The 25,586-nt window shown below is 43.7% G+C and overlaps 1 protein-coding gene across 4 annotated transcripts in view; it reads left to right on the forward strand.

The window, feature by feature from the left end:
* NAALADL2 (N-acetylated alpha-linked acidic dipeptidase like 2) overlaps positions 1-25,586 on the forward strand; it is a 784,863-nt gene that overhangs the window by 583,531 nt on the left and 175,746 nt on the right. For 3 of the 4 annotated variants that reach the window (XM_035134128.3, XM_035134127.3, XM_035134124.3), the window contains 3 exons: positions 8,848-8,991; positions 18,922-19,014; positions 21,959-22,164. In XM_035134128.3, the coding sequence (XP_034990019.3) occupies positions 8,848-8,991; positions 18,922-19,014; positions 21,959-22,164 (443 nt within the window). The remainder of the gene's footprint in view (positions 1-8,847; positions 8,992-18,921; positions 19,015-21,958; positions 22,165-25,586) is intronic. The other variant, XM_088669870.1, reaches the window with a different exon arrangement.

A 25,586-nucleotide genomic window follows, 5' to 3' on the forward strand; every position in this document is an offset into this window, starting at 1 on the left:
TTTTCAAGTGAACCAACTTAATTTGCACCTCTGCTTGGAAACATAATCATCCATTGGATTTCACGCTTTGCTGAATTTTACAGTACAATCCTCAACTCAAACAACTTACCAAATTGTGTGTGCACATTGAAGCAAAGCGCATTTAGAAGTGGGTACATTAAAATAAAATACAAATTTAAGGGTTGCACCCAACTAACTTTGTCTCGGAGTAGCTCCGTTGAAATTAATGGCCATGACAAACTGAGGCCCATTCGTTTCCATGTGTCTACTCTGAGTAAACATTAGTTGAATAAAACCATTTGGATACGTGTGAATTTCAAAGGATGGCTGTTTCAATCTCTTTATCTTTTCAGAAAGTGCAAATTAGGTAGATTTAAATTTAAATGCCACCAGAATCAAATTCACCCCAACTCTTAGTAGGCGAAGTTTGTTAGGCCAAATTCTACTGCTGAAATCCCCTGTTCTGCAGTGAAGATGGTCCCCCTTCTTGAGCATCGCCCTAGATGTTGTTCTTCTGCTCTAATTGCAGGAAAAGAAACTTCACAGACAGTCTTCCTTAAACTGATAATTCCAGCAGGTGTGTGTGTGTGTGTGTGTGTGTGAGAGAGAGAGAGAGAGAGAGAGAGAGAGAGAGAGAGAGAGAGAGAGAGAAGCAACTTTTGGATCTAGCCTTCTTTCAATGATTCTTATAAACCAAACTAGACATATAGAAAGCAAAAAATTCAAGGTTCAACAGAAACTGCAGTATCTAAGCAATCCACTATTCATATGCCATCTGAATATGTGTATCATCTGTGGGCAAACTCAGAGCCACATTTCATATTGTTTCAAAAGCTATATACTGGACCAGTTGAGATGTTTGTTTTTGCAGGGTAAGGGAGTTTTCCTTCACCCTGAACAGTTTCATGGGAATAAAATGGTACAGTATAATACGTTGTCACAGGCATCAGTTTACATGTCAGGACTGGGCCATAGTCTGAGGTGAACCAGGGACCATTGGCAGGACCAAAGGAGAGCCCAGGAAGCAGGCTTAAGGAGCAGGCCAGAATTCAGGACTCCAGAAGAACGAAGGACAAAGCATTTCTTCTTGTTCAAATCTAGTTCAACACCCAAAGGAAACTGAACCGCTCAGGGGAGTCTTTAGCCCCCAAGTCTGACAAGCACCGCTGTTTTGAATGACAAGTGCCGCCGCCACCGGCGCAGCACGTCTTTGATAAATGAGCACACAAAGTCGAAAGTCCTTTAATGAAACAGTAGGTATACATTTCCGTAATACCTAGGTATATATGTATTTTGTTTTTCTAGTTTGATCAAAATTACTTATTATTTCATAACAGGTAGGTAGTTAAGAGCTTAGGTGGCTTCAGCGGCGGGTGCCTGGCGCCCCCCCCAAAAAAATTGGTGCCCAGACGCCCTTCACCCCTTGCACCCCTGGGTAAAGACGGCCCTGGAACCACTCCCTGTTCAGGAGGTTCCAGTGTCCAAACTTAGTGGGCTTTTGCAGTAGAGAAACGGTTTAAGATTGTGCTTCATCCCTCATACTGCAATTTGCTTTCCTCTGAACCCGTCCCCCCCCCCAATGATTTACTGTAGCCAAGCACAGGCCAGGACAATCGGCTCCAAGCTGCAGTGGTATACCCTCCAGAGTGCAAGGCTGGCCCAATACATGTTGGCATCAGACCCCAATATGGTGCCACACTTCCCTGCCAGGGAAGAATGGATGAGGGAAGATCTATATCAGCAACGGGAGGGGGGGGGGTTAGAAAGATTAACATCTGGATCTGCTGCCTCAGTGAATCACGCTGTTTGTGGTGCTTGCCTCATCTTGTCTCATGGGTGGGTTGGCACTGTTTGGGTGGAGGGCCAAGGCCAGGGCCAGGGGGGAATAGGCTGGATCTTGATTCCATTCACATATCCTGTTGATATGGGGTAAAATAAGATCACAAAAGGGTGTTGCAGCTCAAAATCTGTTTTCAAGCCTTGTTTTCTTCCAGGCTTAGGCCAGTTTAGCCAGCAGTAGAATTGCTTCCTTGCAGAATTTAAGTCTGGGGTGCTTTACACTGCTTTAATTTAAGACAGTGTAATTTATGCTGGGAAGTGAGAGCTGGACCATAAAGAAGGCTGATCGCCGAAGAATTGATGCTTTTGAATTATGGTGCTGGAGGAGACTCTTGAGAGTCCCATGGACTGCAAGAAGATCAAACCTATCCATTCTAAAGGAAATCAGCCCTGAGTGCTGGAAGGACAGATCGTGAAGCTGAGGCTCCAATACTTTGGCCACCTCATGAGAAGAGAAGAATCCTTGGAAAAGACCCTGATGTGGGGAAAGATTGAGGGCACTAGGAGAAGGGGACGTCAGAGGACAAGATGGTTGGACAGTGTTCTCGAAGCTACGAACATGAGTTTGACCAAACTGTGGGAGGCAGTGCAAGACAGGAGTGCCTGGTGTGCTATGGTCCATGGGGTCACGAAGAGTCGGACACGACTAAATGACTAAACAACAACAATTTATGCTGGTTTCCTATTCTTAGGATTGCTACCTAAGCACTCACAGGATGCCAATCTTTCCCTGAAATTCCCTCCTTTCTTCTCCTACACTTGCTTTAACTGCATGATGCATATGTAGAAATCATAGGTTATAATGCTTATCTCCTGTATGCGTAGTGAGAGGCATCATTTTCTGAATTGTTTGCTTGCATCAATCTTCTTGTTTCACTTTCTATACAATGGCCATGCGGGGTCCTTTTTAAAAATCATAAAAACAAACCTGCACCTCTTTGCTTCTAACTGCTTGATATTTAGTTAGCATTTAGCTTGCAAATGATTACTAAAACAATCCCCTTACTTCCACTTCTTACTGCCATCTGCTGAGCATCTCCTTAGAGAAATTAACTGCATTCCATACTGGAACTGTGAATGACAAATTTGTCACCGTATGCAAGGCATAAAGGGAAGGGGGGGAGCCCTTTTAGGCAGTGGTCTAATTGCAAATAAAACAAGCTATACCAGAGCTGCTTGAAAAAGCAAAGACTACTGGGCCAAGGAGGTGGTCCTGCTTGTGGTTTCTCCCTACAAATCTCACAGGCCACTTTTAAGAATCGGCTGCTGAACTATATGGGCCTTTGGTTCAATCCATCAAGGGTTTTCTCATGTTCTTGTGGGTCTCTTCTATTAGATTGTCTGCCATTGATGCTGCCTTACAACACAATCCAAACCCAAGGTCCGCAAGGATGAGCGAGTTTGGAATAAGGTAGATCTGGCCCAGCTAGGGCTCAGCCAGCAGTGAGGGAACATCCTGTTGCCTCTTCTCTTCGGTAGCCTCCTCCCTTGGGCAGGTTGCAGCAGGTTGCTGGAGAGCAGGCAAGGAGGAGAAGAGGTTACGGCCGCCGAGGCCCAGCCCTGTGTGATGCACTGGCTTTCAGGCACAGGCAGATGGCAGGACTGCCCTGCGTGGGAAGAAAGGGGTTAGTGGAGCAGAGCACGAGAAGTCTTGTTTTGTTTTTAAACAAACTGTGTCTATGTCTAATCTTGCCCCTTTCTAAAATTTACTGGTGTGTGCTTTTCTTTTTGTAACGATACCAAAGAATAAAATAAAATTGGGATTAGGGGTTTTCTCAGGACAGTGGTGTGTGTGTGTGTGTGTGTGTGTGTGTGTGTGTGTGTGTGTGTGTGGTGTTCCATTGGTGTCATGGTGGTTGATAAGAAATGTTCTGAGATGCGGAGGCCGGGGGACAAAAAAATGGCGGCAAAGAAGCATTGAAGAAGGTCAGTTGGGGAGAGTGAGAAATGCCCCTGTTTTAATCTGATGTATGTTGGAGGGTATTAAGTAGATCAGACCTTGGAAGAATAGAATTGTAGAGTTGGAAAGAATCTGGAGAAGATCTAGTCACTAGTGCAACCTCCTGCAATTCAGGAATGCTGCCCACAGCCATGGGCTCAAATCACCTTATCATGGCCGCTTTACAGATGTGGGGACCAGTTTTGCCTGAGGGCACCTCAGGAGATACCTGATTGTTGCCTCTTAGTAACTGCCATTTAGTTACTTCTTGCTGTGTGTTTAATGGATTGCATGTTTTTAATGGGTTTTTGTGTATTCTTATTTACTCATTTTGTTCCAAACCGCCTGTGGATTCCACAGATAAGTAAATAATCAATTCTTGGTAGAGGCTCAAATTTTGGAACTTTTTTCATTCACGGCTCACATGCCTAGCCAATATGCTGCCATAACTCTTCATTTTATTTACTTGACAGAATTTATATACCACTTTTTTAAAAAAAAATGCTTTAAGCTGTTTACATGAAAGAATATAAAGTATTCACAAGCAAATATTGATAAAATCCATTGACTTTAAAAGCAGAAAACATATCAGAAAACACAGGTAAAATCAGCAGCCTTTTTGAAAAAAAGAAAAAAGAAAATACATAATAAAATTTCCTGTCTAAGTATCCTTGCCAGAACTAAAACATTTTTAGCAGGCATCATAAACAGCACACAGAAGGTGCACTGCCTGTTGTTAATAGGCATTTGTCTCACTAAAGTGAAGGAAATGTCAAAGGAAAATAGGGATGAATGAATTGAATGCTTTTTAAACAAAGTGGGTTTATTTTTTTTATTTTTTTTAAAAAAAATCTTTTGGGCTACTTTGTCTTCCAACTGTGTACTAAACACTCTGGCTGCCATAAAAGCAGGTAACACCCCAGGAAAGATGCCCATTTCACTCTCTGCCATGCCTCAAATCAATATGTGGTTTTTAAATGTGCCCTTTTTAAAACCACATGTCGTACCAGCTCCCATCTCAGTGCCATTACAGTGGGCCAAGCAGCTCGTTTCAGCTTCCAGGAAAAACAAAAAAAGAGAAGCCTCTTTGAAAGTATATTTAGAAAGGCAGCTGCAAAACGGAGGTCCCTTCTTTCAGCCCATGGAGGGATTGGTTATAGATTAAGATTTACATTATGTCTCATTTGCATTTTTCATCTCCCCCCTTTTTGCACTGAAACCTAGGGATGTTCTCACATTTGCTTATTAACGACACCCGTTACCTAAAGATGCACGTAGCAAGCTGGCAGATGGCCATGCCTCTGCTTACTGGTGCCGTGGCAACAGAGCAGAATGTTTGAGTTTAACTTTATCCATGTTGTCATTTCCTAACGTGCATGTTTCTCCATTTTGCTCTTTACTCCACGCAAACTCAAGGGTTTCCATTTGCACACTCCTACATTCCTTCCTTCTGCTTTGCTGAAAGTGCCACCCACTCGCTATCCATCAACTTATACTTGAAACTCTCTCCCTCGCTCTCAGCTGAAATCTTTTACAGTCTTTTGAGGACCACAGCCGCCTTGCCCATGCTGGATCCAGTTAACCTTTCCCAAACAATCTCTGCAAAACCATATGCCATTTCTTTGCCCCTTTGACAAAGGAGTGAGGAATTAGTAGCTCACTATTTCGCCAGTGGTGTCATGTGGAGTGTTTTACAGTGGCGTGTTAAAGTGGCTCTAGATCAGTATATTGGATAGTTGCAGATTACTAAAACAGGAGGTTGAGTGTTCCTCCTCAACCAGGCCTTTGGCTGGCATTCGTCTGGCTCAGAGACATTGGAGGAATGTGCCTTTGGGGGTGAAGTAGAACTGTAGAACTGCTGTGTTTGTAGAGACCATTACAGGGGTCTTTTGTCAGAGGCTACCGGCTGGTTGCCCAGGAAAGTATAAAGACAAGGAAAGGCTTCTTACAGTCCATTTTTTCCCTTCAAACTTTACAGAGAGAGGCTATAGCACCCAAGCTCTTGGATAATGGTGTTGTCCCGAGTTAATATTAACCTCCCGTCTCTCCCACTTCCTCATTCATCGTCATCATCATCACCTCCTCCACGGGTGCTGCTAAGTGCCCCCTGTCTTTGAGTCTTTGTTCTCCTACTTTTAAGGCTCGCCAGGTTCTGGGAGATGGTGGGTCTGGAATGCTTTCTAGGGACAATGTGTCAGCCAGCCTGCTGCTCCGGCTGTGCCTGCTCCTCCTCTCCCATTACTTCCCAACTTTCCCCCTCATCTGCCTCTCAGCTGTGACCTCCCTCAAACCCCTGTTGTAAATCTATACTGTCTTCCTCTTCCTCCTCCCTGGAAGGGTCAGGATGGGGAGGTGGTCTCCACCATTACTTCTCCTCTGCCCAGCCCCTGAAACCTTCGGCTGATTAGCATTTTGTTGTTGTTTAGTCGTTTAGTCGTGTCCGACTCTTCGTGACCCCATGGACCATAGCACGCCAGGCACTCCTGTCTCGTAGCTTCGAGAACACTGTCCAACGATCTCGTCCTCTGTCGTCCCCTTCTCCTAGTGCCCTCAATCTTTCCCAACATCAGGGTCTTTTCCAAGGATTCTTCTCTTCTCATGAGGTGGCCAAAGTATTGGAGCCTCAGCTTCACAATCTGTCCTTCCAGTGAACACTCAGGGCTGATTTCCTTAAGAATGGATAGGTTTGATCTTCTTGCAGTCCATGGGACTCTCAAGAGTCTCCTCCAGCACCATAATTCAAGAGCATCAATTCTTCGGCAATCAGCCTTCTTTATGGTCCAGCTCTCACTTCCATACATCACTACTGGGAAAACCATAGCTTTAAGCTTTTAGCATTTTACATCCTTTTAAATGTGTTTGGGGTGTGTGTATGTTACTGCTTTGCTTTGTTTTTGTTCTTGGTTTTTTTTATGTATTTTGAGTTTTTATTCTGTATTTTTTATGCTGTGGCATGCCCTGAGATCTTCGGATGAAGGGAGGTATAGACATTTAATAAATAATAAATTTAGTAAATAGACAAATTCAATAAATATAAATACCCTATGCCTATGATAATGCACTGGTCATGTAGAGTACCTGCAATGTAAAAATCCAAAGAAGGCTTAGAATCCAAACTAAGTCATCCCGTCCCCCCAGCCTGGCTGCACCCCCTGCCACGCCCCTGAAGCATCCCTTTTGGGGTACTTACAAGGCTATTGGCTCAACCGTCTTTGGCTTAACCAACTGAGTGGGAATTAACCGACTGAGCCAGAGATCTGCTGCATCCTATGCTGCTCTTCCCAGTGGATATTGCCACAATATCCCTGTCTCTGTTCGATTGTATACTGAGCTCATTTTGCAGCCAGGGTGACTAAGCCAAAATCTTGATCAAGCACAAACATCCTTTTTTTCCCCTTTTCTGTTGTAATTTATAATTTCCTAGAAGACAACACGGCCCTCCTTGCAGTGTCTGTTCACAGCATAAAACCGTCAAATTCCCATTAAGCTTAAGGTGAAAAATTAATGAACCATTCAGTTCAGTTATTTCAAAACTAATACAATTCTATTAGCTTTGTAGCTGAAAGTCAAAGAAGTGGTATGCACAATTACAGTTCAGTGTCGTGTCAAACTTTCCCTTATCTAAAGAAAGAAAACAAAAGGGAAGATCATAAAAATGCTGTTTTAGGCCACAATAGGAACACACACACACATTTCCTCAGACGTCTGGATACATGTTTGGCTTTATTCATCACTGACAAAACATGACTTTCCTGTGCAATAATTTGGCTGGGCGTAGGTTGCCAATAGGAATGCAGAAAGTTGTCTTATGCTGAATCAGACCAGTGAGCCATCTAGCTCAGTATGGCTTACCTTGACTGGCAGCAGTATTCTTGGGTTTCAGTGGGGACCTTTCTGGCTCTACATGGAAATGCCAGGGACTTTACCTTCTGCATGTAAAGCAGATGCTCCGTTACTGAGCTCCGACCCTTCATAAAAAATCTGGGTTAAATGTTTATGAGGAGGGACGATATAAAGGTCAACACTGGTTCAAGGACCACCATGCAATACAGAGACCCTCTTAGAATCCCTTACCGAAACATCGGCCGTGACATTTGTTTGGTATCTAGCCCCCCAGTAGAATTTGATAATGGTGTGGGATGCCAACAGAAAGAAACATTGTGAATTTGGTTCCAGAAAGAGGTCTTGGAGGAGTTTCGTTTCTGCTCCATGGTTACAAGGGGACTAGACTTTTTCCAGGACACATCCTCTATAGGATATAAATTAACATCCTTGCAAATCCAGTATTCCCCCCAGTACATCACTGGGAGCCTCCTTCTCTCATAAGGGTAAAGGTAAAAGTAAAGGGACTCCAGTCGCGGACGACTCTGGGGTTGCGGCACTCATCTCGCTTTACTGGCCGAGGGAGCCGGCGTACAGCTTCTAGGTCATGTGGCCAGCATGACTAAGCCACTTTTGGCGAACCAGAACAGCACATGGAAACGCCGTTTACCTTCCCGCTGTAGCGGTTCCTATTTTTCTACTTGCATTTTGACGTGCTTTTGAACTGCTAGGTTGGCAGAAGCTGGGACCAAGCAATGGGAGCTCACCCCATCACAGGGATTCGAACTGCCGACCTTCTGATCAGCAAGCCCTAGGCTCAGTGGTTTAACCAATGCGCCACCTGGGTCCCTTCATATTCATAGCTATTCATAGGTAAAGGCTATGAATAGCTATGATGGCTGTGCTCTGCCTCCACGGTAGGAGGCTGTATGCTTCTGATTACCAGTTGCTTACAGGCTTCCTACAGGCATCTGATTAGAATCATAGAATTGTAAACTTGGAAGGGACCTCAAGGGTCATCCAGTTGAGCCCCCTGCAATGCAGTTCAATCTCAGCACCCATGAAAGATGTCCACCCAACCTCTGCTTAAAAACCTCCAAGGATCGAGAGTCCACCACCCCCCGAGGGGAGACGTGGAATCAGAGTGGCGTGTTCTGTTCGTGAACTGTTCAAATGCACTGATCTAGAGAAAGGTTTTATTGTCGTGTACTAAGTTGTTCTCTTTACCCCCTCAACTCTCCTTGAAGATGGAAGCTATAAACAGAACCGATCGAACCTCACTTCTCTATTAGTCCAGCCTATTTGTGCGGCATTGGCGAGGAAGCTGTTCCCTTCCTCCGAGAAGGCTGGTGGAAATGAAGATTGCGAACCCCTGGAATTGCTGGCTACAGGTAACATCCCCCCCCCCCCAGAATGACTATCCTCTTTAAATTCAGAAGGTTCCGTAAGCCCTTGAAATTGCATTACACATAATTGTGTATAATTGGGGGGCTTTGACCAATTGCAGGTACATTCCTTTAGCAGCACTTTAAGAAGAGGCGAGGAGATAGAGAAAATATATATCAATTACACTCTGAAGAGCTTGCTGCGATCGAGCTCAGAATGTTCTGAAGAGCCGCTGATAAGAAGAGTGATGTTAAGGGGGGTGGGGAGGAAGTATTTCATAAACTCGTTTAAAAATACACAAAAATTCACAAAGCTTACACATACAGTGGAACCTCGGTTTATGAACACCTCAGTTTATGAATTTTCAGTTTATGAACACCGCGGACCCATCTGGAACGGATTAATTCATTTTCCATTACTTCCAATGGGAAAGTTCGCTTCAGTTTATGAACGCTTCAGTTTATGAACAGACTTCCGGAACCAATTACACCCATGCTTCAGTCTATGAACGCTTCAGTTTAAGTACTCCGCGGACCCATCTGGAACGGATTAATCCACTTTCCATTACTTTCAATGGGAAAGTTCGCTTCAGTTTATGAACGCTTCAGTTTAAGTACCCCGCGGACCGTCTGGAACAGATTAATCCACTTTCCATTACTTTCAATGGGAAAGTTTGCTTCAGTTTATGAACGCTTCAGTTTATGAACAGACTTCCGGAACCAATTGTGTTCATAAACCGAGGTACCACTGTACCTGTCTCATTGTTTGTTGCATCTGCCAAAATCTAACTGATGCAAGCCAGATATCAGGAGTACCACGTCTCTCAGCACATGGAATTAAAGTCTAATTCATGCTATTGACTGAGACGATCCCTCCGACTCACCCAAGGGAGGCTTCTGTAGCTGCAGTGCCGTTTGTTAGGCCTTGTTGGACAACATATGATATTAGGGAAGCATTTAAGGCACCAGAAGAGCATTAAAGAGTTGGCTTTCCTCACGATTCTCTCCCCCCCCACCCCCGAGTGTGTGCCTCCAGTATATCTACTAAGCTCTCTACAAATAGTTTTGTTTGTGTATCCTTTCATTTGTATCACATTGCAGGAAATAGAGTGCTGTGCTTGCGCCTCTGTGTGTGTTTTGTACATCATAAGGGGCCATTTTTCGCTTAGGGTAAAAATAATAATCTGACAACAAAGAGGCAGAAATGCAATTTGGTGAAAGGTGTTCTCATCTGAATGTTTTGGAAAGCATCATACGCTCAAGGTAAGGCAGCAGATAGAATCACAGCATTTTAAAGTTGGAAGGCATCTGATCAGAAACATAGAATTGTAGACTTGGGAAGGACCTCAAGGGTCATCCAGTTCAATCCCCTGCAATGCAGTTCAATCTCAGCATCCATGGCAGATGGCCATCCAGCCTCTGCTTTAAAATCTCCAAGGAAGGAGGGCCCACAACCTCCCGAGGGAGACCATTCCACTGTCAAACAGCTCTTACTGTCAGAAAGTTATTCCTGATGTTTAGTCAAAATTTCTTTCTTATAACTTGAAACCATTGGTTTGGGTCATGCCCTCCAGAGCAGCAGAAAACAAGCTTTCTCCGTTGCCCATGTGGCAGGGCTTTGGATATTTGAAGACAGCTCTCATACCTCCTCTCAGTCTCCACTTATCCAGGCTACTGGCCTGGTGGAAAGGATTCTAGCAAGGATATATGGCGATGTTACATTCCGTCTGATACATCTACCCATACCCTGAGATGGCACCAACGTGCTTCAGATATATCCAGAATGGTAGCCAAGAAACTGAAAGATACAGGTTTGGGGGAAGATGAAGTACCTTTTGCCAGTGGGTGGGTGGTTCCCATAGAGACTGGTGGGGTAGAAATCAGTGAGGCCAATGACTGGTGGCGTCTCAGCCAATGATAGCCAGAGCGAACCAATTAGAGTCCCCAGACAAGGGGACTGAGGAAGTGCAGTTCTGTTTTGCAGAGCCATGCAGAGCCTCATGTCTTTCAGTAATCACATAATTTCGTGAGGTTGGTGTTTTTTGGGGGGGAGGGGGGGTAGTGTGGTATCATCAATTTCTGTCCAGCACGAAAGGAATGTATATTATATTAATGATGAAAACCACACCAGCTCATGCTGTTGAATAGCTAAAGGTCTTAAAAATCAATCCAGCTTTATTTAGAGGCGGGTGCAAAACAGTTACATCAGATTAAACAAACAGTGTCCAAGGGATCAATCACTTCCGTGCAAAAGGTGACAGAAGAGCAAGTTTGTTCTGCAGCAACTTCCAGTCGTTCATCAGCTGTGCTAAATAAGGCATTGCATGAGAAAGTTTACAGTATATTCACCACTCTGTCTGCAGCCATTGATTCACAATTAACTTTCTTCATAGACTATTTGATACAGTGCTAAGCAAGAATTAATTTTGCAGAGATAAATGCACTGTATTAATGATGTAGTGTAGAATATTTCCCTATCAGGCTGGCCTGCTACATAGATAGCATCCCTTTTAGACTGCACATTTCTCTTTTACAAAACCTCGTGTTACAAATTCTTTCCGGATTTGAGTCAAAATGTGGATGGGATCAATTTCCGAGATGAAAAAGGTACCAGGAAAAAGCAACGGAAACTAATTTAGTAAAGTTGTTCGTGTATTTTCAACGGTGTAAGAGACCATTTATTAGTAGCATTAGTTATTCCTAAAAGAAACCCCTGCTATTAAAAAGCATTTGAAATTGATACACTTTTAACTTATTGAATTGGAAGATTTAATACATAGATTAAAAAAATATATCTATCCTTATGAGGGGACACGGGTGGCCCTGTGGTCTAAACCACAGAGCCTAGGGCTTGCCGATCAGAAGGTTGGCAGTTCGAATCCCCGTGATGGGGTGAGCTCCCATTGCTTGGTCCCAGTTCCTGCCAACCTAGCAGTTCAAAAGCACGTCAAAGTGCAAGTAGAGAAATAGGTACCGCTACAGCGGGATGGTAAACGACGTTTCCATGTGCTGCTCTGGTTCGCCAAAAGCGGCTTAGTCATGCTGGCCGCATGACCTGGAAGCTGTACGCCAGCTCCCTCGGCCAGTAAAGCGAGATGAGTGCTGCAACCCCAGAGTTGTCCGCGACTGGAGTCCCTTTACCTTTACCTTTATCCTTATGAGAGAAGGAGGCTCCCAGTGATGTACTGGGGGGAATACTGGATTTGCAATGATGTTAATTTATATCCTTGCTCAGTCATAAATTTCCCTAAACTACACACTGGGTGAGATGCAACAACAAATGGTTTATGCAGCAGAAATCCACTCGCACAATAAGACTTCCAGTTTATCAGCTACCCGCATGCCCCCCCAATCTGCTCCAGATGGTCCCCCAATCCTCCTGAGCATATTTTGCGGGCATATAGTAGCTGCCGGGGAGAGTAGAACCCCCCACTGCATGAGAAGACACCCAGTCAAGCTACATTGAATCTCACCAAATCATGGAGTTTTGCACTGTGGGTGCTTGTCTGTTTATCACCTGTAAACGGCTGCTCAGTTTGAGGTAGTCCTGAGCATCATTTGGTCTTGTGGGACTCCTCCCCTGTCAGTGGTTCCCAGCAGTGGGTTCTCTGGCTGTGGTGGCACTGGGCAGTCAGGTCTAAGGACACATTTAATTTCCCACCATGTTCCACAGCACTAGAAAACTAGCTATTATTATTATTATTATTATTATTATTATTATTATTATTATTATTATTATTATTGCAGGCTACAGCCTGTGCTGCCCCACTGCACTGCCACAAACCCACAGTAAGAGACCACATTTATAGGAGCAACTACATGATAAGATGTGTGCATGAAACAGCCACATGGTTTGGAACAATTTGAACCATATATAGGCACATAAAGGACATGCCCCATCAACAGACAACCTGACGTTTCTGAGTGTCTGTTCCCATTAGCTGAGCAAATGTGGTCAATAATAAGGGATGATGGGAGTTGTAGTCCAGCATTTGGAGACCCACCTCTGACATATCACATGATACGTTTTCTACACAATTTGGGCCCTCAGTGCTATCTATGTGCGGCCACAGATATGCACTGTGTACAACAGTGACAAAGGAACATGAGGCCACGAGTGTTCATTATGCACCGGCTAATGGTTTTCAAAGTTAAAAGGGCTCAGGAAGATGGGGCCAAACTGGAACTGTTAATGATGAGAGTAATCCCTTTCTGTTCTTTTAGTCGTGAAGTAGCTTTATGGCTTAGATAAAGTTTAGAGAATATTTCAAGCCGCATTAAGCTAAAGTCTCCCTGTCACTTTCCAGAGCATAAAGTAGAAAGAGATAAAGTTGTCAAGACCTTTAAAGTCTTTCATCGGACGTCTAACAGTGGAAAGTGAGATTTGTTGTCAGAACTGTTTAAGGGAAATTAAATTTTACTCCTTTTCCATACTCCATTGAGAGCTCTTTGAGCCTTTTGTTAGGCGCACTAAGCCTTTAAACCAAGCAGTGTTACAGTGTTACTGTACAATGTGCCCATTCATTTTATTATCTGATTCCAGAACATACTGCTTGCCGGTGGAGAACACTCTCTTTCATTACTACCCATTTAAGGATGAAATGACCATTGAAGAAGCCATGGTGTGGCCACCAAAAATGGGTTCTATTTCCCCTCTTCTTCTGTAACTGTTGTAGCAATAGGGACGGGGGAGAAATTTGAGGAATTCAGTTTCGAAAGTGGACTCATCTCATCTACACATCCCAACCAATTTGTGGACTGGAGATGGATGCAAAATTTTTGTTCTTCTTACAGAAAGCTACTCCCTGGTGCAGCTAGTCAATCAACTGATTTTCAGTGCTTGCAAAGCTCTGTGTACAGCTCTCTGCAAGCCATGGCAATTGTCTGATTGCAAAGAGTTGTGCACCCAGCTATGATATGGGGTAAGGCTGCAACCTTGCTTTTGGCCCAGCCACATTTTTACCTGCCCCAGGTGCAGAGAAGATAGGTCTGGCCTGACCATACTGTAATGGCTTTCCAGGCCAAATGAGTAATTCTGGTGGGTCTACTTAGCTAAATCATCTTGCTGTGCCTATTTAAAATGCCACTGATATTCCCATACCGTGATTGTATGGGGGGATCATTGCCCCTTAGATCCATGGGGAGCAGCCACCCCCCCCCAAAAAAAATCATCTGGACAGTGATAATGCAACATCAGTTCTCATCACTCTCAGGGGGAACTGCCCACACCAGGAAAATTGTTTGCAAAGTTTGTGAATCAGGCAAAATCCCATTTAAAAATGTATATATTAGGGTAAATGTTGCTGATGAATTTTGATATATTTTCCTTTAAAAAAATTGAATATTGACATGGAAATGTTCAGAGCTTCACTTAAATGAGACCCTTGTTCCCCTCACGGAACTACAGTTCTCATAATGGTTTATCCATTACTCCATACCCTCTAACATTTTTCTGATGAAAATAGGGACGTCCTATTCAACAACAGCAACAACAATTTTATTATTTATACCCCGCCCATCTGACTGGGTTGCCCCAGCTACTTTGGTGGCTTCCAATATATATAAAAACATAAAAAGGTAAAGGTAAAGGACCCCTGACAGTTAAGTCCAGTCGCAGACGACTCTGGGGTTGCAGCGCTCATCTCACTTTCCAATCCGAGGCAGCCGCTGTTTGTCCACAGACAGTTTTTCCAGGTCATGTGGCCAGCATGACTAAGCCGCTTCTGGCGAAACCAGAGCAGTGCACAGAAATGCCATTTACCTTCCCACCGGAGCAGTACCTATGTATCTACTTGCACAGATAGAAGGCTTCTGTTCTTAATTCAGGTTCTGCACACAAACATGGCTCTCAGAGTCATGGTGTAGCCGCCTAGGATACCTAACGGACCCCATTAAAACCTTCAAGGGAGTGAGGCAAGGGTGCCTTTTTTTGCCCCTCTACTATTCAATTTTTATTTAAATAACTTAGTATCCGCACTCAGTGACTTAGAATTCCACTCCCCGAAGCTCACAAATTGGCATATTTTGGTTCTGGTATATGCCGATGACGCTGTAATCCTATCTCGAACCCCTATTGGACTCAAAAGAGCAGCATATTGTGAAATTGAATGTCTCAAAATTAATTATCAAAAAACTAAGATACTCGCTTTCGGGGGGAGGGAAACCAAAGCTTAGAAGCTGGGAACTTCAAGGCCATAAAGTAGAACAAGTCACAAATTATAAGTACCTAGGAATGGTGGTACAGGCTTCAGGAACCAACAAACTTCACATAAACTCCATCAGGAGCTCTGTGGGGAACAAACACAAACTGTATTCTTAAATTCTTCAGAGCCCAAGGGGGCTTCTTCGTCCCTGCAGCCCTAAAATTATACAAAGCCAAAACAATGGCACAGCTCCTCTATGGATCCTTTCTGGGCCCGCCTTCCTCTGCTTTCTCCCCCCCTTGAGAGAGTTCAATCCAAACTTCTTAGAGCTCTCCTACAAGTCCCCAGATGCGTTTCAAATGTATGGGTCAGACTAGAAATGGGGATGATGAGAGTGGAGGCTTATATCTGCCTAACATCAATCTACAAATGGCTGTCATTGAATCTGCTCCCCCGAGGAATAGCTCCACTGATCCTCTGTGACCAGTTCCAGTCAGGCTGGCAGACATCAGTCCCGAACACCCTTCAGAAACTGGGTTTTGCCCCTCAAGCCCTTCTAAGTCTGGGGTTGAACCAAGCAAAAGCTATGGTTAGGCAAAGAATCATAGACACTGAGAGACAACAGGTTTGCTCAAGGTGCCCCGACTATAAAACTGGAGAAATCGAGAGAGAGATAGCTGCGCCAGTAGCATATCTCTTCTTTCTAGTATCCAAAAATGCAAGAAGGGCTTTTACTCTTGCCAGAAGCTTGGCTTTGCCCTCACCGGTCCTGGAAGGATTCTTTTTTAAAGTCCCATATGCTCAGAGAATTTGTGCCTGTTCATTGGGGGAGATAGGAAGTGCAAAGCACTTATTTTTTTAGATGTCCCTTTTATGAAGAGGCATGTAGTGAGACCATTGATCCCCTGCTGGTGAGGCTCGCCGACCTCCTGGAAAAGCAAAAATTCGATCTTCTCCTGTTAGGCAAAGATCAAAAGATGACCCGGATGGCCGTCAGATTCTGTGTACAGATCTGTAGGCGCAGACCATCCCCCGATCCAAACTAGTTTGTCAAGAAAACCCCCAAACTTGGTCCCTCGGGTGATTCTGGGTCATGTCTCTGCGGTAGCTTATCTTAAAGTTTTTAGTGTCGATACGCTTATCACATTTATAAATTTAAAATTTACTGTTGTTCAATGTTTTAAATGTTTGTGTTCCTTTTGGGATTCTACCCCCAAGTGTGTTTTATATGCTGGTCTCTGACCGTACTATGTTATCTATCTACTTGCACTTTTTGGCGTGCTTTCAAAGTACTAGGTTGGCAGGAGCTGGGACCGAGCAATGGGAGCTCACCCCATCGCGGGGATTCGAACCGCCGACCTTCTGCTTGGCAAGCCCAAGAGGCTCAGTGGTTTAGACCACAGCGCCACCATGTCCCTTATATAAAAAAATATACAGGGCTGCCTTTAGATGTCTTCTAAAAGTTGTATAGTTACTTCTTTCCTTGGCTCGGGGGCTGCTTAACTCCATACCCTCCAACATTTCTCCAATGAAAAGAGGGACACCCCACCATACCTTCCAACATTTATTTGATGAAAATAGGGACCTCTTTAGGAATTGAATCAGAAACAGGGGCAGCTTCTGTAAATCCAGGAAAATAGGGAGACTCGGAGGCTCTGTCAGTCTGAAGTGCAGCGCTGTGAGGGAAATAGGGGACTCCTAACAAATCTCAGCATCCTTAGCAAACTACAGTTTTCGGGATTGTTTGGGGGAAGCCACGACTGCTCTAAGTTGTACGATACTGCTTTGAATGTATAGTGAAGATGGGACCATATACTGTGCTTGTACCATTTTTAATGGTTTTATATAGCTGCACACTACCCTGGTGTTTTGTAAGAGGGCGGTATATTTTATAAAAATAAATAAATAAATGCACAACCGTGCACACAGGCAAATCTGTACCACAAGATTGATTATCTTTGTCTCACCCCATCCAAACCCCAGGCTTGGTGGAGTGAATCTGTGTGCGTAGTGAATCTATGCGCAGGCGAAATCCCTACTAACATTATTGGCATTAACGCTAAGAACTTCAGTATCGTGGCTTGCACTGTGTTGTATTATTATTAACATTTTGCTGAAAGGGGAAAAAAAAGGAAAAGTCTATTTGCTATTGCTCCCGTTTCAGCCCGTAATGAGGTCATTTGTTTTCTCAGCCCGAGAGGTAAAAGGAAGGGGGGGGGAAGATATTAGTTTTAATTAATTTTTAAAACAAACTCATTAGTCAAATGCTGGGAACATGAACTTGAAAGCCCTTTTGACAAAGACAGAGGGACGGGTTATTTTCCTTGTTGCAATATTCTCTCGGTGGAAACATTTCTGTGTGCTTGTGGAACGAGACCAGAAAAACGAGCTGACTGGGGTTGGGTGAGGAGGAACAACCAACAAAATAATCGTCTCTGATCCTCCCCACATCTTCCCATTGGTTCCATGACTTTTGATACATACACCATCCTACATTCCAATTCCAATTCTCTTCTCTCGACTGCCAAACTGGCGACAGCCATGTTTGAAAAGGGAGGTATTACTAGGCTTGGGTAGCCCTGAGGTTTGCAGGGGAACATTAAATTTTGGAGTTTTAAAGTGGCAGGGGGCTTGTTGCAGAATAGGTTCTGTGTCTCACCTCAAGGAAGACAGAGGTGACTATATAGTGCAATACTTAACACCATCAGCTAATACTGGTTGCAGCAGGAGGGGAAAGAGAAACTACATTTATTATTTAAGAAGGAAACCCCTTCCCAGAAGCCCCATTGTGGCTCTTTTCTTCCTCTTAGTAAAGTGGGTATTAATTAAACATTGCTGCTTGTTTGAACAAAACGGAGGAGGAGGAACCCCAGAAGAGCAGCACAAACTGAGCATGCTCAATATCTATGGGACATTGGGTTGGCTGGAAAGAAGAGGCATCTAGATATAAAAGGCCTTGAGATAACCTCATTCTCTGGGTAGGCCACTTCCTGGATCATACTGGGTGTGGTGGAGCCACTGTGCTATCTTCCTAGCTAGTGGGTCACTGCTAGTTACTGGGAGGAAGCGAGGAAGTCAGCATGGTGCAAATGCATTGGCAGGAGCCCAGATTGGCTGTGCTGGCATGTTTTCCTTGCCCTAATCCCCCTATTGCCTCACTTTTCCCTCTCCCTCCCAGTAAGCAACATCAATAGGGTTGCCAGACTCAGTAGAGGACAGGACTTCTGTGCCTTTAATTACCCTGCACTCTTTTGAGTCTGGAAACCTTAAAGAGAAACCAGCAGACCCTTTGCTTGCAAATTAAACAATTAAAGGGCAATTAAAGGCACAGAAGTCCTGTCTTCTATTGAGTCTGGCAACCCTAAACATCAAGCCAGCGAAGTGAGTGTAGCAGCTCTACCGCATGTGACAAGACGCTTCTGGAGAATAGGCTGTAGAAAACAATGTGGAAATCTGAGATTTTAATATACTTGGATTGGGCAGGGTGTTCAGCACAATGATAACAACAAAAAACCAAAATGAAAAACTGCAGAGTCTAAGAAACATACATAGTGGACCCAGAATGCTGATTGACTGGGGAGCAGGTGGGAGTGGCTGGGACCCCGAAAAGAAGCGCTTCACACTGCAACGTTTTGTTGCAGGCGTTCCTTTGCTCCTTGTCATATTTCTCATATTCAGGGTGCCGTTGCTTATGTAGCCAAAATGGAACCACTCAAACAAAGAAGGTTTTTCTAAGCGTTTTGTGGCTGGATGCGTCATAATCTCAAACATATGTTTTTTTTCTCTCTTGCAGAAGGAAGAACTGTGACACTGAAAGTTCAAACACAACCAATGTACAAAACCATGTCCAACGTCATTGCATACTTAAAAGGAGCCACAATTCCTGGTACGTATATCTTTAGTCTGTCACCTGGAGTGGCTGAAAATAAGAAGGCAGTTGGGCGGGGAATGACTGGGGGCAGACTGAGCTTGACAGGGCAGGGCCTCACTGAGTGCTCCATGTTCTCTAAATTCCATTACTTTGTTTTTCATTTTCTTAAAAATAAGATTTTATTAAAGCTTTTCCATAATAAAATGAAGTAAAAAACAACAACAATCTAAAGAAAAAGAAAAAGAAAAGAAAACACCACAGAAAAACCAAAAAAGAGAAGAAAAGAAATAAAAGGGAAGAAAAGTAAAAAGGACTTCCCATTTTCCCTTTGTCAGTTACATAAAAGAAATTATTTAAAATAATCACTATAGAATGACCCCAGTGGACCTACTTTCTGTTAGGCAATATTTCCCCAATCTTCTGACCCAAATAGGTTAATTCATTTTCCTTCCTACACTAGAAGTCCAAAAATGGTTGTTGTTGTTGTTGTTATTATTATTATTATATTATTATTATTATTATTATTATTATTATTATTTACCAGTGATATATATTTTCTTAAAATAATAATAATAATAATAATAATAATAATAATAATAATAATAATAATTTTATTTATACCCCGCCCTCCCCAGTGAGAGCTCAGGGTGGCTGACATCAATAAAATTACAATAAAACGTAAAAGAAAGAAAAACAATTGATTAAAATGTAATTTAGATTTTAAAATTGTTTTAAAATGCAGCCTCATTTTAAAATGGCCCAAATCAATATATTCAAACACATCAACTTTGTCTCCAACCATTCCTTCATATTGAACAATAATAAGTATTTCCATTTTGGTTCCATCTTTTTTTCCCTCTTCAGATTGGTGTATTTCAGGCAGCCCTCAGCTAAGTTTTATACTCAGAGCAGAGCCACTGAAATTAATAGACCTAACTTAGTCACGTTCATTTATTTTGACAGGTCCACTCTGAATGAAACTTAGCTGAATGGCACCGAAACTCTTGTTTCTGTTCTCTCGCCAACCTTTGCAGCCTAGACATTATGGGGGGAAATATAGACACCTACACTCTGTTAGTTTCATATATTATATAAAGCAACAACAACAACAACAACAAAATCCTCTGAACTCCAGCCTATTGATTCTTGAACCAGTTAAAGCTCATTGCAGAGTGTGTCTAAAATTCTTCTACAGTCTTATTGCAGTGAAGAAAAGTGCCAGGGAAATTTGTCAATCTGACTGTGTGTGCCCAATTAAAAAATGTTCATAAGTAATAATCGCAGGGGGGTAAAAAAAACCCTGAGGAATATGTAATTTCATAGACAATTTAATGCACAGACAATTTGCTATACATACTTCCCCAGCACACGCCAACTATGTTGCCAGCAGGGATGTGTAACTTCAGATAAGAATAAAAATAAGAATACCCTTTAACTTTTCTTTATTTAAGAGAGGGGCTTTTTATGCTAAACTGTTGTTAGACTAGAATCATCTTGACAGACATAAATATTATGTTTCCGAGCAAATGTACGAGAGCAATTTGAGGCTGGGCAGGGGCTGTTTGAGTTGTTCCTTTTTGATGTGCTTTAAAGCTACAGTTGCCACCTACAGTCTCTTGAAGTGACAGCTTGACATTGCCTGCTGAGGTGACAACTCTGAGGGATTTCTGAAGGAACCAAAGGGTTTTGACAAGACTAATGAGTTTTACCAGGCTGTAGTTCTATAGACTGTGGGCTCTGAATTTTCAGCGGTACCCTGTGTGATGCTAAAATTCAGCACCCCCGCTCCCCGTGCTCTGCTCAGACGACATCTGGGGGCCAAAGATTCTCCACATAACGGCTCTTTTTATGCTCTTATGACACCTTAGTGCCTTTAGAGCAGGCACCCCAACCTTCGGCCCTCCAGATGTTTTGGACTACAATTCCCATTATCCCTGACCACTGGTTCTGTTAAATAATAATAATAATAATAATAATAATAATAATAATAATAATAATAATAATTTTTTATTTATACCCCGCCCATCTGGCCGGGTTCCCCCAGCCACTCTGGGCGGCTTCCAACAAAATATTAAAATACAGAAATCCATCAAACATTAAAAGCTTCCCTGAACAGGGCTGCCTTGAGATGCCTTCTAAAGGTTTGGTAGTTGTTGTTCTCTTTGACCTCTAGTGGGAGGGCATTCCACAGGGTGGGTGCCACTACCGAGAAGGCCCTCTGCCTGGTTCCCTGTAACTTGGCTTCTCATAGCGAGGGAACCACCAGAAGGCCCTCGGCGCTGGACCTCAGTGTCCGGGCAGAACGATGGGGGAGGAGACGCTCCTTCAGGTATACTGGACCAAGGCCGTTTAGGGCTTTAAAGGTCAGCACCAACACTTTGAATTGTGCTCGGAAATGTACTGTTAGCTAGAGATCATGGGAGTTGTAGGCCAAAACATCTGGAGGGCCACTTTAGAGCAAAGAAGGCAACAGCCCACATTGTCACATAGAGTTCGGATATGCCCATTTCGGTTCACTCCCCGAGGCACAGCCATGAATTTAAGTGTAATCGCTTACTCCAGTTTTACCAGTTCCAGTCGTTTCTGAAACCTGCTCAATCTTCAGCGACGGCAGATAGGTTCTGAAGACGAGGCACTCGGAAGAGTTCTGTACCGAGAACTACAACATTAGCTGGCACTTCCGTGCAAATATGTTTGCATCTCTGGTTAGGATCAGGGCACCAAGTAGCCAATATCTAACTAAGGCTTAACAGGTCTGAAGCTTTTGCTTTCTCGTGAACAGACACCTTGAAGCCGGCTGATTTCAGTGGTGCACAGCAGATGCAATGGGGGAAAATGGGAAAGATCACCAATACAATTAATGCTTAAAAGTAGCTGATTTCTCTGGCTGCTTAATTAACAACAACAACAAAAATTGCTTGGTTTTTTCCTCTCTTCTTCTTCTTCTCCCCATCCCCAGATAGATATGTAATAGTTGGCAGCCACCACAGCACTTTAGGTGCCTACAGTAGGCAGCAGTGGGCTCATGGAACTGCCGTGATGACTGCATTCATCCAAGCCTTGATGAGGAAAGTGAAGAAAGGATGGATACCTGACCGGACCATCATTTTCTGCTCATGGGGAGAAACTGTGTTTGGCAAGATCGGCTCCTATGAGTGGGCAGAGGTAAGAAATCTTAGAATTTTGATGTGTCAGGCATAGCTCTAGTGGCTTTAGCCCAAACGTAGCAGAGTTTTCCTGCACAGCGCAGAAGCTAGTTGAGGTGGAAATGACTAGTCGGCTAGACGCAGAATAACTATTTACAGGATTTATTAAAAGAAAATAAAACCAGCAGAGTTTCTGCATACAAAGCAAAGCAAAATAAATCCTCTCTGTCTCTCTCTCTCTCCAACCACATGCAGCACTCCTACTCCTAACACCCAACAAGAAACAACTGTGCTAGCATTCCTAGATAACAGAGTTCAGTGCTGGTCGTTAACCAATCAGAGAGTAGTTTCCAGGCCAGGCAGACCTTGGCTTTCTGCCAAGAGTAAATTGACACTGCCTTGAGTTAATTGTGTGAAGCAAGAATCTGTAAGTTTCCCATGAGAACCAATTAACAGAAACTGAACAAGAAAATGCTGCCTTTTACCAATCTCCTTAACCCAAGGGAAGCTGGGATTGCCAGAAGGATCAGCACCATCAGCCAGAAGCTAGTGGTACTTCTGATTACGAACTTAATTCGTTCCGGAGGTCCGTTCTTAACCTGAAACTGTTCTTAACCTGAGGTACCACTTTAGCTCATGGGGCCTCCTGCTGCCGCCGTGCTACCGGCGCGCAATTTCTGTTCTCATCTTGAGGTAAAGTTTTTAACCCAAGGTACTACTTCCGGGTTAGCGGAGTCTGTAACCCGAAGTGTTTGTAACCTGAGGTACTGCTGTACTGGTACCCTCGTTAGAAAGTATAGAGTTGGAAGGGACTGTGAGGGTTATCTGGTCCAACCCACTACATACAGGAATCTTTTGTCCGACATGGGCCCAGTGCATTGCTGTGAGGGCTTTAATTGCAAATTAATGGGGAGAACAACTTAAAAGTGGAAAAAATTAGAATCTGAAAGAAACTCAAAGGTTTAAAGATGGGTCATGGGTTCAAACCGCACGTTGGGCAAAAGATTCCTGCTTTGCAGAGGGTTGGACTTGTTGTTGTTTAGTCGTTTAGTCGTGTCCGACTCTTCGTGACCCCATGGACCATAGCACGCCAGGCACTCCTGTCTTCCACTGCCTCCCGCAGTTTGGTCAAACTCATGCTGGTAGCTTCGAGAACACTGTCCAACCATCTCGTCCTCTGTCGTCCCCTTCTCCTAGTGCCCTCCATCTTTCCCAACATCAGGGTCTTTTCCAGGGAGTCTTCTCTTCTCATGAGGTGGCCAAAGTAGTGGAGCCTCAGCTTCACGATCTGTCCTTCCAGTGAGCATTTCCTTAAGAATGGATAGGTTTGATCTTCTTGCAGTCCATGGGACTCTCAAGAGTCTCCTCCAGCACCATAATTCAAAAGCATCAATTTTTCGGCGTTCAGCCTTCTTTATGGTCCAGCTCTCACTTCCATACATCACTACTGGGAAAACCATAGCTTTAACTATACAGACCTTTGTTGGCAAGGTGATGTCTCTGCTTTTTAAGGTGCTGTCTAGGTTTGTCATTGCTTTTCTCCCAAGAAGCAGGGTTGGACTAGATGATCCTTTTCTTCCAACTCTTCCGTTCTATTATTCTAAGCAGCTCAGCCCCTTGGAATGTCGACTGAAATGTTTGCAAGGTTTCTGGCAGGCCTACCAAAGAGCTTTATTGACTAAAATGAAGATGGTCTCATTTGCGTGTTCAGACCCAGAGACCTCCCCCCTAAAGAAATTCACACATGACTCAAATGTTTGTATTTTTTTTTTTTTGCAGAATTTAGGCCACAACTTTATTGATTACAGAAAGTGAGTGGTTGCGTAGGCTTTGGTTCGACTAGCTCACTGCATCCTTACAGGTAGTGCTGACCCAGGGTACCAGCATAGGTCAGCCATGAGTGAACACCTGGATAGGCAGAAAGCCAGGAACAGGCTATGTCCACCACCCAGATGTCCCCCTCACAGGGGTCCCTGGATTCCTTTAACAGAATACCCTTCAGATAGGGATGGTGAGAGCGTTCCCCCATCCCTATCACCTGAACCAGTGCCTATCCGCATCCACAACCTTACAAGTTGTGACAATTTGCTACGCGGCAGGCGAAACCCAAATGGCAACAGCCAATCAGCCAAGTGGGGGAAATTCCTGCTGTGCCCCTGTCCCAACGACAGACGACACACGACGGCATAGCAAGGTCAAGCGCAAAATGCCCTAAAAATAGGGAGAGGTGGGCGGGTGTTCCAAATGCATGAGCCAAAAGAGGAAGCTCTGGGTCATGTGCATGGGTATATATTGGTGCCGCGATCCGTTTGGACTGCGTCCCATTGGCCAGATTGAACCCAACATCGAGGTGTTGTGGCTGACCAATCTTACTCACCCACAACACAGGAGGTTGGTCTCCAGGTCTCACCACAACACGTGCCCTCTTTTAGGGAGGACACGTTTTTAAAAAAATGCACTACAGACTCATATTTATTTGGTGGTGACTGATGAGTCAGCAGCAAGGTAAATAAGGTGAATGAGATGCCTAAAAATAGTAGAAGGGAACTGAGCACTGTCTGCTATTAGTTCACATCAATGCAAGCAATTAATCACAAGTGCTTTTCAGAGTTCCCCCCGCAATTTGTAGACAATTAAAGTGTTCCTCCGTGGCAAACAAAAGCTAAGCAGAGTCAACTGAATGGTGAGCCTACCAGATGAAAATAATTTTCTAGAGGTATGTCAGAATCCATTGAGGGCACAAGAAGTGTTAATGAGACAATCTGTCAATCTGGTAGAAGTCCCTACCTTTCTCAGTCAATCAGCGACCGTGGAGGAAACTGGGTAAATAAGCAGTAAGGACAATCTAGGTGGGTGGTTAATTGGTACATGCCTGTCTGTCAGATCAGACAACAAAGCAAGGCAGAAGGAAAAGATGGATGGGGAAATGTTAAAACTTAGGATAAACACATACCAGCACATTTAATCAGAGCACTTGAATAAGATGGATCAGAACAGGTACATGTTTTACCTGGCCTCTTGTGATCCCCTGTATCTGAAACAATGAAGAAGATGAAACTGTAATTTTTGAATTGTTGCATTATCAGCTTGATTCAACTGCGGTGAATTACTGTGCTTCAGTTTATGATTCCCAATTTACCATTCCCAGCTATTTAAAATCAAACAGCCCACGAAGGTAAAAACAGTTGCTCTCAGACTTGTGCTTTCTATTTGCAGCATGCGTAAGTGTATTGAATAATGTTGCAACGTGCCATTCTTGAGCTACAGCATGCTGATTGGCTTAACACACACACACACACACACAACAAATGTGAAGGGGGCTTCCGCAGCACTGCTGAGCAAAGTGTCAACAATGCTGTTATCTCTACAGATTACCACTGGGCATTCAAAATGAATGGGTCCAAGGGACGTGGGAAGTGAAATCCTAGGAAACTCATTTGG

The sequence above is a fragment of the Zootoca vivipara genome, chromosome 5 (genome assembly GCF_965207765.1).
Source record: "Zootoca vivipara chromosome 5, rZooViv2.hap1.1, whole genome shotgun sequence".
Lineage (NCBI taxonomy): Eukaryota > Metazoa > Chordata > Lepidosauria > Squamata > Lacertidae > Zootoca > Zootoca vivipara.